The sequence below is a fragment of the Monocercomonoides exilis genome, assembly GCF_001643675.1.
Source record: "Monocercomonoides exilis strain PA203 chromosome Unknown scaffold4-2303458, whole genome shotgun sequence".
Classification (NCBI taxonomy): Eukaryota; Preaxostyla; order Oxymonadida; family Polymastigidae; genus Monocercomonoides; species Monocercomonoides exilis.
Window position 1 is genome coordinate 1,150,190 of NW_027150549.1, and position 17,393 is coordinate 1,167,582.

Consider the following 17,393-nt stretch of genomic DNA (forward strand, 5'->3'; position numbering starts at 1 on the left):
TGCCAGAGCAGTTGAAAGGGAAGCGAAATGATAAAATGATCAGTCCATGTCAAACTTCACAAGGGAGGGAAGAACAGAACATGCAATTGTTTAACTGCTTTTGATGATACTGAGAGCCGAAGGAAGAGAGAGAATTGGGAAGATTTTAAAGAAGAGAAGTGAACAGTTTTGAACATCGAAATGAGTCGCTTGAAAATCAAATGAAAAAATAGCCATATGGCAAAATGAGTGCAATGGTAGAGAGAGAGAGTCAAATGAAGTGGAATCCAAAACAAAAGAAAAAGATAAGCAAGAGAAAGAGAAAGAAAAAGTAATGAAATGAGGGAAAAAATAGCATTTACGAAAAAAGAATGAGGGTTGTGTCAAATTCAATGTAGATTTTGACGCTTGAGTTGCAAGAGCAGGAACTTTTGAAGAGCTTGCAGTTTGTGAAAGAAGAATAAGATGAGTCTGATAAAAAATGAGAAAGAAGAGGAAGGATATTCAAGAAGGGGAGAGGAAGTTGCATTTGCAAAATTTGAACGCGTTGAAACAGAATTTGCGACGAAAAACATAATTAACTCAAAGACTGAAGGATTGATAGAAAACAAAAGAAAAACAGAAAAGCAGATGATGCTAGAAAAGTAGCGAGTATTTTTTAAGGAAGAAGAGAAAGATTGTTAGCGGGGAAGTTAATAGAAGTTAGTTGAGTGGACGAGCTTGCAAAGATACAGAAAAGTGGAAGGAATTCGAGCATTTAATGAGAGGTTATTTACCTGTTTGTGGTGATGTTATGGTAGTGTATGAAGAGAAAGATGCAGAAGCTTTATGAAAGCTGGGAAAAACAACTGATTCTTTTGTCTTCAAGAAGATGCGGCAAATGGGAAGGAAGCGAAACATAGAGCAGAAGCTGAGACAGCGCTTGTAAAGAAGACGCAAAGAAACCCGGTTTTTATTCTGGAGTGAAAATAAAGAAGAGAGAATAAACTTGGGAGAAGGGAGAAGAATACTTGAAAGACAGAGGAATTGTGGTGGAAGAGCAAAGGAGTTTGTATAAATCAACGGTCTTTACTTCTTCAGCCGTTGAAAAGATCTCCATTTTCGTCAAGTTTGAATTGGAGATGGGTTTTTTGTGAAATCATATGCAAAACGCTCTGCATGCCAATATTCGCTGTATTCTCGCTCTTTTCAAACCCATTCTTCCAAAATTTACTCAGCATCCAGAAAAAGATCTGATGAAAGTTGATATTTTTCTTTATTCAAGCAATTAAACGAATGTGCACTTTGTCCTTCACCAAACACTTTCTTCATTGATTTTCTTATTTTGCTCTTCTTTGACAATGTCCCCTCAATTCTTGGTCCAATTATCACCATTCCAACTCCCATGCTCTCCCCAATCAATCCTTTCTCTTCTTCTTTCTCGATATCATCTCAACAACTTACATCATCTTTGGTCATCAAGAGCACCAAAACACCGATTAATCGGAACAATCAATTTTTTACACCTTATGTCCCGCACCTTCTTCAAAAGCCCATTTGTTTTGTGCGCACTCTCGCATTTCTCATTTTGCAATTCGCAAAACAATTATTCAATACAATGAACATATTCTGTACGCCATATTAGCAAAGAAACCATCCAGTTATATTAACAACCCAACATTTCAATTGCTGAATGCTTCTGTTCTTTCGTTCCCAACAATAGAATTTATTTTATTGAGTGATGCTTCTCATGAGGAGAACAGTGACTCTTTCTCAGAAGCGATACGAGACTCGAGCGCAAAACACATATCTCTTCTGTGTCTTCCTCATTCATTCACTTTCTCGTTCACACAGAACAGGCTGAACTTTGTGAAAAGAAAAACGTGATTAAAGAGAAGATTTGCGGGAGCTGTTGGAGTTATCAAGGATCGCAGTGATAAGAATTATGAAAAAGTGCAAAAAGGAGAATCTGACAATATCAGAGCCATATTCGAAAGAAGATTTGGATGAGGAAGAGTTGAAAGGGAAGGAAGAAGAGCGAATGATATAGAATGAAGTTGTTTAATCTATGGATCTGGAAAAGAGAAAGAGATGCTAAGATAAAGTTTGATATTGTTTTAAGTGTAATTTGATAATCTACAATTTCGTTTACGTTTGATGAAGCCGTTGAGCTATATGGCTGTTTTGAAAACTTGGTGACTTCATTTCAAATGAAGAAAAAGATAATTCATTTATTTTTACAGAATATTTTAATTTTCGAAAAATTTGCAATATTTTCAAGATCTTTCAATATTTTTTCTTTTATAACCTCTGCTTTACAGGTTAAGAACTTTTATTGTATCTTTCTGATGAATTTTTTGGACAAACTTTATAAATTTTTGGTTTATTCTTATCAAACTTGATCAATAATTTATTTTTCATTCAAAATTTAAAAAAAATATGCTTTTTTTGCATATAATAATAAAACAAATATATATTACAGAAATAAAAGCTTAATACTTGTAATAAATCAATTAACCTCAATGATCAATAAATACCACTAAAATTTAATTTTTTCGATTTTTGATCTTTTTTTATGATGTCAAAAAAAATCACCCATATAGTTATTATTTATTATTTGTTGATATTTATTTTAGGCCTTTGCGACAGACAGACATTTTTTCATCAGCTCGACAAGTCGACCGACAAAACAGTTCGCTTGAATTTAATTTTTTGTAAGATGAAAAAACATTTATATTTAAATATTGCCTTTTTGTTTTCATTGAGTTATATTTTTAATTATTTATAAAATAAAATTTCACAAGATTCGAGCAAACAAATATATAGTTTTTTGATATTTTAAATATTCAATGGGTTATCGACAGATCTTTGTCGAGATCAGTCGAACGACAAAGATCAGTCGGTAGAAAAGATCAGTCGGTCGAAAAGATCAATCTGTCGAACGAATGTTCTATTTTGAAATCGTTTTGTCTTTCAAACATTGTTTTTTTATTTATTCTGTTCAAAGAAAATAATAAGAAACATTCATTAAAATATGACAGAGATAGAATATGTGTTTTTGATATATTTTTCGATATTTTCATTCGTTTGATGCCACATTTTGTTACACACTTTTTCTGTTTATGGATATTAATATTTAAATAATTAAAATCTGTTAAAAGAAATTGAATTGAATCCATAATTATATTTTTTTTTATTTTGTTTAAAAACACAATATTCCTGGAAACCGCTGGAAAAAATATGTCGAAGGTTTAACTCATATCTTTGCTTTTAAGTTTGAATACGTAAGGCAGGATATAGATATTTAACAAGTTGTCAATGCTTGTGAAGATATTTTAATATTTATTGTGATAATTTGAATAATTTAATTACGAATTCAAAAGGAAAAGAGACTCATTCAAATGGAAATTGCTATAAGAAGCGAAAATATGAAGATAATCACAATTCATTATTTTTTCGGAAGAAAGAAAATGAAAAAGAAATTCCTTAGATTTTGAAGAAGACAGATAAATTTTCATTTTCATTGAAGAAGAAAATGATGAATTGTGCGTTCATAAAGTATATGTGCCATAGAAATGATTTGTGTGCTGAACAAGAAGATCCATTACTGAAGCCTCTTAAGACTTTGAGATGGATAGAGTCAGCTTCGGGCCATCGATTTCTTTTATAAGAGAATTCGCACACAATTTAGTACAAGCACTTGCAAATACACAGCAAGGAATTTAAACATGGAGATGAAACTTGATTTCATTTTGATACCACCTGCAAAAAGAAGTCTGACTCCGTCTTATTCAGCTCAAAGTGCTCAATTTTCTTTTTCTTCTTAACTTATTTATTTTTTCGCCCAGGATTGAAGCAAGAGAAGTCCGGGAATGAGGTTTATCTATCTGTTTGTAAGAGGAATGATGGCTCTGCTGCATGCTTCACAAAAGGAGCAGAGATACGGGTTTCATTCCAAGCATCTAACTTCTCTCAATTTGTGGAAGCCATGCAAGGCTGTGCTATTTGATAGTAGATATATACCGGGGAAAAGGAGATGATGGAGTTTGATCTGACAACATGGCAGGTTCTGGTTTCCTTAAAGATAAACAACGAGATATTACAGCTGATTCAGGAAATGAGAGGGGTGCTACCGAACCAACTGGGGAGCAAAGGCGATGAGCAGCAGATGAACAGTCACATTGATTTTTGAGGATGGGTTATATGAGCATATCTTTGATCCAGTCACGAAGGCCAAAACCACATTGATGATTGTCAATTTGCACTTTTCACTGCCAATGCATATGAGGCTGTATAATGATGTTATGAATCCTTCTCTTCTCTCTTCGTAGCCTGGGATTTGCTCCAGTGAAATGCTAAAGAGCCTGCAAAAAAAAGTGAGCTGCTGCTATTCTACAAAGCAAAGTTTATTGACTGCCGCCTCATGTTCCACTCACGCAAATGGATGATTTCAAAAGAGGCAGAAAGCATTTTGTTTCAGAATCAGACACAGGCTCAGCAGACGATTCTGCAGAAGACTGCAAAAAGGACAGCTTTGGAACTGTCTCAACTTCCACCAAACATCGTTTGTCTGCTTCTTCATCTTCATCCTTATCTTTATCTTCTTCGTTTTCTTCTTCCACAAATACTTCATTTTCTTCAAATTCAAATAAATAAACATTTTCCCTCAAGAATTCAGCTTGAAACAAACTTCACTTCTTTTATTCAGAACCTCATCCATCATTTGTTTCTTTTCACTCACCGTTCTTCTCCTTCATCTTCTTCTTTCCTCTGCAAAAGCCTTCCTTGTCCTTGTCTGAAAGTCCATCTCATAGAAGTCGACGAGTTGATGAGCTTCCATTCATAAGCCATCACTTCGGTGCACTGAATGGAAAGATACAATGTTTGATCACAGCCTCTTACGATCCCGTTATGAAAAGAAGGTCAATAAACACACAGGAAGTTGTTGGACGCATCAGGCAGTCAATAGGCGAAAGAGACAAAACAGTTAATGCATCGAAAGATGGAAACAAGAATGCAGAAAAGAATAGCAGAAACATATATACAAATACTGCAAATGCATCTTATATAGGAAAAGGTCGAAGAAGGAAATAAGAAAGATGTTAATGGAAAAGAAAAGAGAAAAAGAAAGAAAGAAAGAAAATGTTGAAGCGATGAAGGAGACTGATTGCGATGAAAAAAAAGCTGAAGAAGAAAGAAAATGAGATCGCAATGTGAAGACAACAAATATTTGTGAGATGAGACATCGAACTCTCCAACCGAAATGCACAAAGTCATCAATCACCTATCATCTCCATCTTGTTCATATTTGTCGTTAAAAAGCTCATCGTCATCGACTCCAGCTGTGTGATAAATATGTGAAACGCAGCAAAAAAGCAAGGGAGTTTCATGATGTATTCCAGTGTTTGATTTCATTTCGACATGTGTATCGATCAGAGTGAGAGAAGGATTATTAGAGATGTTTTCGATGGAATAGTGTTAATCACCAACTGTGACTCTGGTACAGCCTTGAGAGATGAATATCATATTTTCCATCCTGAATTAGATATAAAGAAGGATAGGAATGCAATCAAACCGTTAAATGCACAGAAAAAATACATCTTTCGCTGGCGGCGCAAAATGCACTTCTGTGAAGATCCCAAGCTGCTGCTCAAGTCCGACATTGAGTCGCAAATGAAAACATCTATTAATTTGGCGAAGGTTTGTAACTTCCACAGGCATCATTTTGGAATCGTTGTTTGTTCATAGAAACTCTCAGGAGAAGACACAGAGGGAGCACAGTCTGCTTCCACAAGGACTGATGTGCAAGCAGAATGAGAATGGACAGAAATGGTCCTTCTCCTTAAAGAATAGGCAAAAACAGTGGGTTATTCACAGCCTATTTCTCCTTTTTTCTTCTTCTGCCCCAATCCTCTCGCTTACAGTTGGATGTTCATTCGTTCAACCTGAGCCGCAAAGTTCATATTCTTTTCATCATCTCACATCGCAAGCACAAGGGAAATAAAACTGATATATATTTCAGAACTCATTCAATGCCAACAATTCAATTGACAACCCGAGTGATTGTGCTGCGGAACATAGACAGCGGTTGGAGAATAAATGTTAAATCACATGATGAAAGCATTTGGAGAAGAAAGAAGAGGTGAGGAAAAAAAAAGAAAAAGACGGAACAGAAGGAAATAAAGATTCACGAGTTTTTAGCAGAAACTGAACAGAAGCAGAGGAGCGGAAGCTGATGAAGCAGACGAAGAGAAAGAGGCAACGAAGACAACAAAGGCGATCTATTGCTTAGCGGGAAAAGCCAAGAGCATTCTTCCGTTTGAAGAGAACGAATTATGCAGAAAGAGGAGCCTCTTCAACGAGACGAACTCGATTCTTTGTATTTGATGAAGTGCATCACATCGATTTTTTTTTAACACACCAGATGGCTGCTGGTTCGCAACATCAGATGGAAGAAAAAATAATGTTGAACACATATGGAGTTGCATATGCTTTAACTGCATCATTTTTTTACGCTTTCATCCACAATGTTTCCATATGACTCGCTAACTTCATCTTTTTTATTTTCTCGGACTTCAAAACAAATATTGATTCCACTGAACACAGGAACATCCAAATTTCCATGCGAAAAAGGAACAAAATACTTAACGACCTGCCTTTTTCTACCTTCATTCTTTCTTTCGAAACACCATCTTCACACTCTTTCTGAATGGCCACCTCCCGCTTTTGTTATTCTCTCAATCATGGATGCTAACAGGCCTTGGAACTCGACTGAAGGGGAAAGGAGGATTAATTGTTCTGTTCGAAATTTTCTTTTCAACATGCAGTAGAGAAGGCAACCTAGCTGAAGAAGGTTCTCTATTGGAAGCACAGACCAGAGGTGCAAAAGGAACATTTGCATCACGAAAAAGTCCTCTCAGCACCCATATGCCAAGTCTTCTTTGTGTTGTCATGCCATGCGGAATTCTCCTCGTTCCCGTACACATTCGCTGCCACCTTCAACAGCTGTCTCTTCATATCGAATATCACTTCCTGTGCCCTATCTTCACTCGCTATCTTAACTTTTGCTTTCTCTCCGCACTTCAAAGTGCAATCGAATGCTGTTTGAAACAGTTGAGCTGCTGAACTGGAACGTTTGATCGTTTCCGGCAATACAACAATCCTGCTCTTTTCTCACCTTGTAATTCGAGCCCCTATCTACTCACCACCTTTGCTGCTTCGTTTTCTTTCAGTTGGAAAAAATAATTGATGCAATAACTTCTGTTTGTCGCTCCAACATCTTTTCCTGTAACAAATGCAATCCAGCCATTTTTATTTTGTCTTCTTCATTGAAAAAGCTGAACCTTTTTCATCAAACCTGCATTTGCTTATCATCTTCCAATTGCCTTTGCGATGAATAAATAAAGTTACGTTGTTGGAAGCAAAATTACTTTAATTGGTCGGTCTTCAAATTGGTCATTTAATGCTGCGGAAATTCAGGAACAGATGACTCGAAACGTATAAACACAGCGCTGATTTATAATCCTTTATTTAATATTTTCCAAATAAACTGAGCTGGATCTCAATGCTCTTAAAGATCTAATTATTGTTTTTGAATTTGAATTTGAATTATGCTTTGGGTTTGAATTTGATTTTTGTAAATTATTGTTTCATCTTCCAATGAAAATTTCAGAATTACGAACGAAAAGTTGAAACGATATGAAAATAGTTTGATGATGTTTCAGAGAAAAGATGCTTTTGAAAAAGAAAAACTTTATTTCTTGTTCAAGAAAAATGAGTATCAAGTTTATATTCTATTCAAAATAAGGCAAAGTTATTAGTCAAAAATTCAAAAAGATAAAAATTCTTTGTTAATCACAAACAATAACTTATTTTGAAAAAATAAAAGAGTAATAAAAATAAAAAAAGTTTAAAAATATTTATTGATAAAAAAAAAAAAAAAAAAAAAAAAAAAAAAAAAAAAAAAAAAAAAAAAAAAAAACACTCGACACAGGCCGAGACTTTCGACCGACACGCATCGCTAAAAATTTCCTTGTCGCAAAGGCCTAATTTATTTGTTTCCAATTGTATTTATTACGAATTTTGTAAAAAACATAAAAAAGCATTTATAAATCTCGAAAATTCAATGAACAAAATAAAACATAAGTTATCTTGCTTGAAAAGCATGATAATGGTTGTTTCAATACGTTATTAATCTATTTCTTATTCAAATATTGTCAAATAAGTTATTGAAAAGAAATCTTAAAATTAATTAAAAAGATCAAAAAACATTTGTTGAAATGAAACAATTTGAAAAGCAAACAGACAAAAAAATGATAGAAAGCTAGATATTTATCAGATATACAACGGTTTGCTGCTTATTTTTGCTTAAAAGCAAATAAAACTTAAAAGAAGTTATTAAAATAAATTGATCAAACAAAGTTAAAAAAAATTGCAAAGAAAAAATGAATAAACAATAGGAAATTGGAGAATTTTGTCTTCAAATCCTTATAAAATATTTTTTTTCAGCATTTCTCTTTTATCCTCTATCATCCACCTTTTAGTCATAGCCTTCCTTGATAGCTGAGTCCTTCTTTTATAAGGCTGTTCATTTTTCATGCAGACTCTACAAACATTCCTTTCGTCTGAGATGATTGATAAAAAAGAAGTGGGTATGCTCATTTATGCAACACCATCTCCGCTGTCTCCTCACCTGGCCTGTTTCTCCGCATCTCTACTATATCCACTTTTACAGTTATTGTATCCTTTCAATTCATTTTCGCTTTGTCCATTGATTCTTCACTCATGGCAGTTTTCCCGTCTGCTCTGACCGACTCAACTGCTTTGAGGCAACCTGAATCAGAATCAAGAACATTATAAAGACGAGAATCTGCAAATAAGGCCACATTACGCTCTTATGCAAGGGGCCAGCTCTTATGTGAAATGCTGAGAGCGAATGTGCAATGGGCTGTGCTACCAATACATGTGCTTTCACCAGCTGCGTGAGCGAAGAGTCGACCGAGTGAAGATCCGCGATTGTGTGTCTCCACTGCGAGAAGTCATCATTGCGCTTGCTCGCATGCATCCTCAAATTCTGCTTCGCACTCAACAACGCCTATCGAGGAAAGGACCTCTTTCTCCAGTGCTCTTCAATCCCCGCACAGATCAACGAGTCCCTCTTTTCCTTCGACTTCACCCAGCCTTCTCAAGCCACAAATACCTCCATCTGATGCTCTGACTCCTCTCACACCGATCCCGATCACGACTTTAACATCCTGCCCTTCATTTCTTTTCTTCCGCACCCACCGGATATTCCTCTGCAAAGACACAGACTCCTCTTCCAAGCTATGCTACTCCCCGCTTGGCCTCTGTATCTCCTTCTCCGCAACCTTAATTTATATCTTCCTCCAGAATTGCCTTCCCAACATTCGAATTTGGTCTTACTCAAACAATCGTGTTTTTGTTCACTTTGCATTTCCCCGCTCGCTGATATTGCATTAAACAATAACTGCATCCTCATCTCATTCCACTCCTCCTTCCGCTCCTCCTTTGCTTCAATCAACTTTTCAGTCTTTCACATTTTCGACTGATTCCTCCAGACATCTTTCTGAATCTTTTCTCTCTCGCTTCAATTTCTCCTCCTTCAGTACTTCACAGTCTTGAACGTGATTGACGTTGGATTTAGCAACTCCGTCTAACATCTCTCGCAACAGATCTCTCCATTAAAGCAGACAGCGCTTTTCTTCTTATTCAATGTCAAATTTATCATGAAGCTCCTATTGAATGATGAATTCCTTCTTCACTAACATCTTGCTCTCAAAGATTAGCAGTTGTGCACATGCCAACAACAGTGAGTTCACCAACAACAGCCTTGCCGTTTGGAATTACCACTTCTCCCACAGCAACTTCATCTGCTCCGATGCCTGTGGACTCAACATCGCTTTCACGAATCCGCTTGTAACATATACACCGTTGTTCAGCACCATTCACTGTCACTCAAATGCATTGCCCCTGATTCGTATGTTCCTGCTTCCAAGCATTTTCAGATTGCAAAATATCTTCTTCCCAAGAACCGCACTTTAAAAACGCCGCAAGAATGAAAATATTAGAGCAAAAAGAGAAAAAGAAGGGTTAGAAATGTTCTGTGCTCAGAGCGACTTCAGTAAGAGCTAATAAGAGTCTGTTGCAGAAGATGAAGGAGTTGGTGGCTTCGCCGGAGTTCCAACAAGAACAGAAGGGGCAGACAATTGTGTGTGTGATATTGGAAGAAAAAGGTGGAGTGGCAAATATTGAGGAGGCTGTGATGTTTTGAGAGTGCCATTGTGCAGATGAGAGTGTGCTGTCGAACGAATAAAACGTTTGCTGCTGTTCATCATCATTTTCATCGCCTCCTTCTTCTCTTCCCATGTCCCTCCTCCTTTCTGTTGATGTCTGTGTAAGTCTTGTGTCGAAAGTGCCAATTTGTGTGTGCAAAACTCGTCTTTCTCCTTCTTCTTCGTCTTCGCCTTTGGTTATTTCTTCTGTCTCCATTTTCTCCGTTCTGAGCTTAATTTGCTTCTGAAATCCACCTTCTTTGCATCTTCCATTTGAACACATCCTCCTCGCTCCTCTCTGTTCACTCCTTGGTGGTGTCATTAAGCGAGCGGATGAACGCAATGCGCCTGGCAGATCCTTCCCTCTTCCGCTGCCATTTCTCATGAGATGCCCATTCACCTCATTCACTCCGCTCAGCACAACCAGAGCGCGGAAGACGTACGAAGTGCTGAAGCAGAGCGTAATACGCCTCTGTGGAAGAGGAAAACAGTTCAAATGCACATTCAGTGAAGCTGCAGAATGCATTGATAACGATGATGATGAAGAAGAGAATAATGAAAAAGGAGGAGGCAACAGTGGAGAAGAAGATGATGATGAATGGAACACAATGAAGCAGAGAACAACGATTTCAAAGCGGGAAGAGGACGAGGAATCAGAGAAAGAAATAGCGGAGGGTTGCTGAAATCCTAGAGCAAATTCCAAGAAAGACACAGAATCAGAAGAAGTTTACAATTTCTTCTCATGTGGCAGATGTTTAGATGAGATCTTCATTACTCTTAAGGTATCCTTTGCATCGTCTGCATCCTACGGAGCAGAGCAGCAGAGGCCAAAGTGATAACACAATTCAGCCAGCGCTGTGCGATGGTGCGTGTCCAGAGGAGAAGTGGCAACTGTTGAAATGTTCAAAGCACGCCAGACACTGGGAGGTGGAGTTGATGGCGTATCGTCAGTGGGGTTGGGGGAGAAAAAGAATAAGAAGAAGAAGAAGAAGAAGAAGAAGAAGAAGAAGAAGAAGAAGAAGAAGAAGAAGAAGAAGAAGAAGAAGAAGAAGAAGAAGAAGAAGAAGATGATGATGATGATGATGATGATGAGGAACTCTAATATTGTCGCATAGAAAAAGAGAAGGTCGAACCAAATTATTTCCCATCAAAAACATAAACAATTATAAAATCAGCGCTTCTTGCGCTGCACATCACGCAACTTCCATTCTCTCCCACACCTTTGACGTCCCTAATCTAATTTTCATTACCATTTCCAACTTCCTCTTCCTCCTCTTCTTTTTCTTCCGTGATTGCGTTCACAATTCTGGATAAATGTTCATCCAACAGCTTCACCAAGCCAGAATAACAACCATCTTTCACTTGAGATGTGCTTGGTTTATAAATTCTTGCTGAAAATGCACAAAAAACTGAAAAATATGACTTTTTCTTATTGTTCAGCGACTGAGTTGTCACATCCAGGTGATTTTTAATCAACGCACTGAGAATCTGCATCAGATCTTTGTGGCTTATTGCAGTGGGTTTGTGCTTTCTTCTTCTTCTTCTTCCTCTTCTTCTTTTATTTTTTTCATCTATCCTTTTGACGAAAAAAATGTTCGTATCTTTCTTTCACTTCTTTTCCTTTCTTTTCAACTTTTCCGCTTTCAACACTCATCTCTCCTTCTCTCTCATTCTCAAGCTCACCATTCTTTATTCTTTTGTCACAATCAAATCCATCAACAACGTTAACTTCAGCCTCCTCTTTTTCTGTATTCATTCTGCTATTGACTTCATCCATTCCTGCTTCTGAAGTCTCTTTCTCACTCTTCACATTTTCCGCATCTTTTTCCATTTCATTCTTCTCCTTAACCTCCAACCCACATCAACAATCGCGCCCCATCTCCAATTGCAAATCCTTTGTGATTAACAGATTGTCTTCTTCCACTCTTTTCCGTCCTTCTGAATCGCATTATAACAACCAAATCATTTCACACGTTTGCATTATCTCCCACATTGCTGTTTCGCACAGTACCACAGCAGCTGTCGTTAACTGAATTATTCTCATTTCGCCTATTTTAATAAAATCCAGCAGCAGCAGTCAGAATAACTTGAACAGCATGAGGAAGAAATTCAAAAGATTCCTCAAGGAAAGTGAACGATCCTCACACAATTACAGTTGATTATGCAAGATGTTGCAGGAAAAAGATGCAGAAGAAGAGGAAGAAGAAGATGACGAATAACACCTTACAGTCACAACGTTTAGCCAGCCTTCAAATTCGTGCTCGTTGTTGGTGAACTGGATGCGCTCAAGCTGTTTCACACACATCTCAGTGAGAACTCAGAGCTTCACGCATATCTCAGAAGGTCCGGCCATATCTTTAACTTCTATAAAAACTGCCCAGACGAATGAACAAAAAGAAGATAAAGGATATTCGCTTAAGACAAGAGCAGTCGAACATTGCTCGTCTTTTTTCAGCGCGTGTGGCAGACACTTTTTGAGTGCACCCCAGGCTTCCAGCTAGTGTTGCTTTGAAGAGAAGAAGAGAAGCGTGATCAACATCATTAAGAAGACAGAGAGAGGAGACAAGCTGCTGCTACGGTGAAGAGGAATAGAAGGAGAAGGAGTTGGCAGAACCGGACTTTGAGAAAATAGTAGATGCTGTTGATAATAATGATGCAAAAGGCAACGCATTTTATGCTGTTGCATTCTCTTTCGATGTTTGAGCGAGTAACTCATCGAGCGGCTCAGGGCTTTCATGCCATGCAAACGGCACAGTCAACTCAACGTCTTGCAGATTGAGTTGATTCTGCAATGAGCTTGCGGATTGTTGTCTCGACGCTTCTCTTTTCGAATCTACAACTTATTCTAATTCATTTTCGGGGCACTGAAGAAATGACAGAAGGTTCCGTGTCAGTCAGGCAAGGCTCATTTGAAACAGCACGTTGTATCGCAGTCATTTCGTCATATGGGCTCGTGAACACTCTTTCGTGATCGTAGAAATTGTCGACCGAATCAGAAATCGCGTATGAACGCAAACTTGATTTGAGTGCAAAATATGCAGTTTGTCTTTCGAATTCTGCTTTCCACTTTACCAACTGAAAAAAAATCAACGCGCTTTATTTCGCTTTGCAAGAAGCACACAATCTCCAGCAGCTGCCCTTCCAGTAAAATTTCCTTTGACACTTTTCTCTTTGGATTGAGCCTCCTGTCGTTCGCAGATATGCCTATAGACTCTGCGTTTTTTAGTATGCTTCCTTAAAAAATGTTGGAATAAAAAAAAATTGTAAAAAGAAAGTTGCAATGGAGCTGTGCTTGTAATACATGTCCTTTTCCAACAGCGGAAGCGGCTTGCACATCTAATCCCACTTTGATGAAGAGAAAAATATCAAAGATGACAAAAACGATAACGAAAAAGAATAAGAGGAGGAGGAGGAAAAAGACAATGAAACAGATGAAGAACAATATTATTTCACCGCTCTTTGAATTCTATCAGATCCAGTACATTTTGGTGTTCTGGCGAGCTTCACTTGTATTTGCATGATCACGCTTGTATAATCTTCTCTTTTTCGTATGTGATCTCGAGAAACTTCTTGATGATCTTGTGGATGTTTTGTGTTTCACATAAACCGTGAAACTTGCCATTGTTTTCGGTTCAGTGAATTTTTGAATCAGCCAACTCCTTCGAGCCTGATGAATGATGATTGGATGGAGAAGCATTTACAGAAGTATTTAAGGTGACTTCCTTGTTGATAATTTGGGGTTGGCTGTTGTTGTTGATGATGATAATCAAAGAGAGTGAAATGCCATTCAACCAACAAACAACACTAAAAGAAAAAGCAGTTTTTTCAGAAATGTGTTCCATTAAACTCATAGAAATAATGCACACCTTTTTTCAAAGAAAAATAAATGCTGAACTGTTTTCATATAAAACAAATAAAATTTGAAATTGAGATAATCTGAAAATGAATTTTTCAAATGATGTAATAATTGGAGTGAATACACGAAAAATAGTACACTTCTAATAGATTTTGCAAGCTTACAGTATATTTTATTAACGGTCAAATCAAATAATCATCAATTGAATGCAATATCTATAAATTGATAATCTTTCTTTATTTTTCAAAAAAAATATTTTATTAATTGACATGATCATGGCGTTGTGGGCATTTCATTTTTTTTGCTCGAAACAACATAAAATGATATTTAACAACTATCTGGTGTTGAAAAGTCCTTCTCCACTTTTGCCCAAAACGCACAAATAATTTGGTTAACTTATGATCAAGAATTTAGAATGTTTAAAAATATATTAATTAGATCATGGGCGTTTTGGTCATTTTATTTTTTTGCTCAATACAGCAAAAAATGATATTTTCAGCTTGTAAAGTACAGAAAAAGTGACTTTCAATGTTGACCAAAATGCACAAATAATTTGGTTATTTATGATCATTAATTTTGGAAATGTGATATTTGTTTGAATATTATTCATTTTATTTGTGAATATTATTGCTATATTAATGCTTACAAGTCATCAGAAAATCGTTATTAAATTATGTTAGATTCACATAAGGTGAAAAGCAGTTTTTTCATATTTCATTGAATTAACACCTTATATCAGAAAAATATCATTGAAATTTTTGTCTCTTAAAAAATGTTTTGTTTTTGAATGAAAATGCTTATTATTATTCTTCCATTCAATATATAATTGTTTTGATATCAATATCTTCATTGTTGAGTTACAACAACAGTTGATGAATATTCAGAGATAATAAAAACAGAAAAATAAATACATTGCTAATTAGATAACAATCATAAAACAAAATAACACACAAATAACATTAGCACTTCATTGTATTAATCATCTAAAAAATAGAAAACAACAAATATGTTTCTTTTCTTGTTGCATCACTTTCAAAAAAAATTATTCTTACCACATCGACAGCAAAACAATCCCCAATTGTCAATTCAATATCAATTAATATGAGCAATTTAAGATTCAATAAAAAGCATTACTGTATCAACAAACACATGGTATCATAGTCAATTCAAAACACAAAAGAATACAAATACTTTAGGTGCAAAAACAAACTTGACTGTTTATCCTTTGTTTTCTACCCACTCCACCCTTTCTGATATAACTCTTGTCCAAACTCAAAAAGATCAAATTCAACAGAGAAAAAAGGCAGACACAGTGATAAAACATCACTTCACACTCTCAGCTATTCTCCTTTCCTCAAATCAAATTCAAAAATCATTGAAACTCTTCACAACACCCATCAAAAAATGAATCTCTATTTAGACATATATAAATAAATATCGGGACTATTACCAAGTGAAAATAGGGACATTATTGGGACAGAAACAGTGAGAAAACAATCGGATTCAAACCGTTGTGCACCTGGGAGGCTGTTCGTCGTATCCAGGTCCGGATAAAGCAGCCCGAAGGCTGCAATATCTAATACGAACAGTCATGTCCAGCACCCTTCCGATAGAGTGCCAGCTAAGCATACACAACAACTAGTTTCTTAAAAAGGGACACCATTAATACAATTTTGAGATTCATTTAAAGAAGAAGAGTCAAGAAGAAGCTCAAATCTCCTTGAAAGAAGATCTTGAGAAGATTGAGAAAGAAGAGAAGAGTTAGATGATGTGATATCAGAGTGAAATGACTTTTTTGAACGTTGAACATTTTCTTTCATTGTCGAAGATTCGAGGGCAACCAGAGAGCGTTGAGAAAGATATCCAACAGCAGATGCGCAGACAAATGAGCCCTTGTGCTCAAAGTATAAATAGTCCTTCATGTGAGGGACTGACAGTGATGGCCATGAAATTTGCTGAGATGGTACATACTCTTCAAAGTACCTCTCATGCACACACTCCTTGATAGATGATGAAGATGGGGAGTTGTTTAATGAGGATGATTCAAAAATATTCAATTGCGAAGATGATGAAACAGATGTTGAAACATTCATATTGTTTTCGAAGAAGTTGATCAAATCATGAAGTGTAGTGATGTGCTCAGTCGAAAGATTGTTATCGATTGCATTCACTAACGCACCAAATTCACTATCACAGATATTTTTTCCATGGTGCTCAGCGAAGAAGTTGAGTTGAGTGTTTTTCTTTTTCAAAAGTTTTGATTGTTTGGAGAGGATGAAGTGAAGAAGGAAGCGATTTCGGTTGTGTGGACCCGAATCGCAGAAGAACTTAAAAGTGTGAGTGTCTGAGAAGAAGTTTCTTTTGATCACAGATTCCAGACACTCAATAACAAATCTGTGATTATTTGAGAGGCAATCGGAGAAGAAGTTGAAAGTCAATTTTATGAGTTGATTGTTGATCTTTTGAAGAGAGATGATTGTGAATTGAGAAACTTGTTGGTAATTAAAGAATTCTTCTTGAAGTTGATTTTTTTCTGATGGGGAGTTTCCATTTTTCTTTGAAATCGAAAACGAATACTGCTTCTCCTTCTTTCAAATTGTCAACTGTTGATTGATAATGTTTCCGTTGCATTTCTGCAACAAGTCGATGTTGACGAAGTAATTTAAGTGAATGAAACTCTGCTTCAGACAGTCCATTTTTGTTTTGCGATGACTTTAATTTGTTTTCCAGATTGTTGAGTTTCTCGCACATGCCGCAGAGATCTGTCCGCCTTTTCGCTTTCGAGAAGTTGGTGGTAAGTTTGTAGAAGTGTGACAAAGAAACTTTAATATTTGTTTCTTCAGAAAACTCTTTCCATAATTAAGTCTTGGGCTTGAAGATTAATCTCTTTTCATTCGGAGAAAAGATGCCCGTTTTCTTTCTTTTTTCTTTCAGTGCTTCCAATCCATAACTTGTTAAAATTGACGAAGAAAGATGTGGAACGGAAGTTGAACCATACAGTGGTGTGATGAACGATGATGGTGGAGTTGTTTCTGCAGATGAATTGTTGATAATTTTGGACTGTGAAGAGGAAGTTGAGGAAGAGGAACCACCAAATTGGATGCTTGGTTGAGTTGATTGTGATTTCTCTTTCACGTAGAATGATAAAGAAGGAATATAGCCCTGAGAAAAGAGATCTTTCCATGACTTTGACCATCTATCACTGTCAAATGCATCAATATCATCATCGTTACAGGTGATCCACATCTTTTTCATTCCGTTATTTCTTTCCACAACGGTAATGCAAT

General features: G+C 36.4%; 2 protein-coding genes across 2 annotated transcripts; both read right to left on the reverse strand.

Moving 5' to 3' along the window:
- Positions 1-9,753: 9,753 nt before the first annotated feature.
- MONOS_11525 (uncharacterized protein) lies at positions 9,754-11,497 on the reverse strand (the record flags this gene model as incomplete). Its single annotated transcript, XM_067864063.1, has 4 exons — positions 9,754-9,891; positions 10,183-10,929; positions 11,172-11,348; positions 11,471-11,497. 4 exons carry the CDS (start codon positions 11,495-11,497, stop codon positions 9,754-9,756), a joined length of 1,089 nt encoding a protein of 362 aa, XP_067734723.1.
- A 5,468-nt stretch (positions 11,498-16,965) lies between these two features.
- Positions 16,966-17,352, reverse strand: MONOS_11524 (uncharacterized protein; the record flags this gene model as incomplete). Its single annotated transcript, XM_067864062.1, has 1 exon — positions 16,966-17,352. One exon carries the CDS (start codon positions 17,350-17,352, stop codon positions 16,966-16,968), a length of 387 nt encoding a protein of 128 aa, XP_067734724.1.
- Positions 17,353-17,393: the final 41 nt, after the last annotated feature.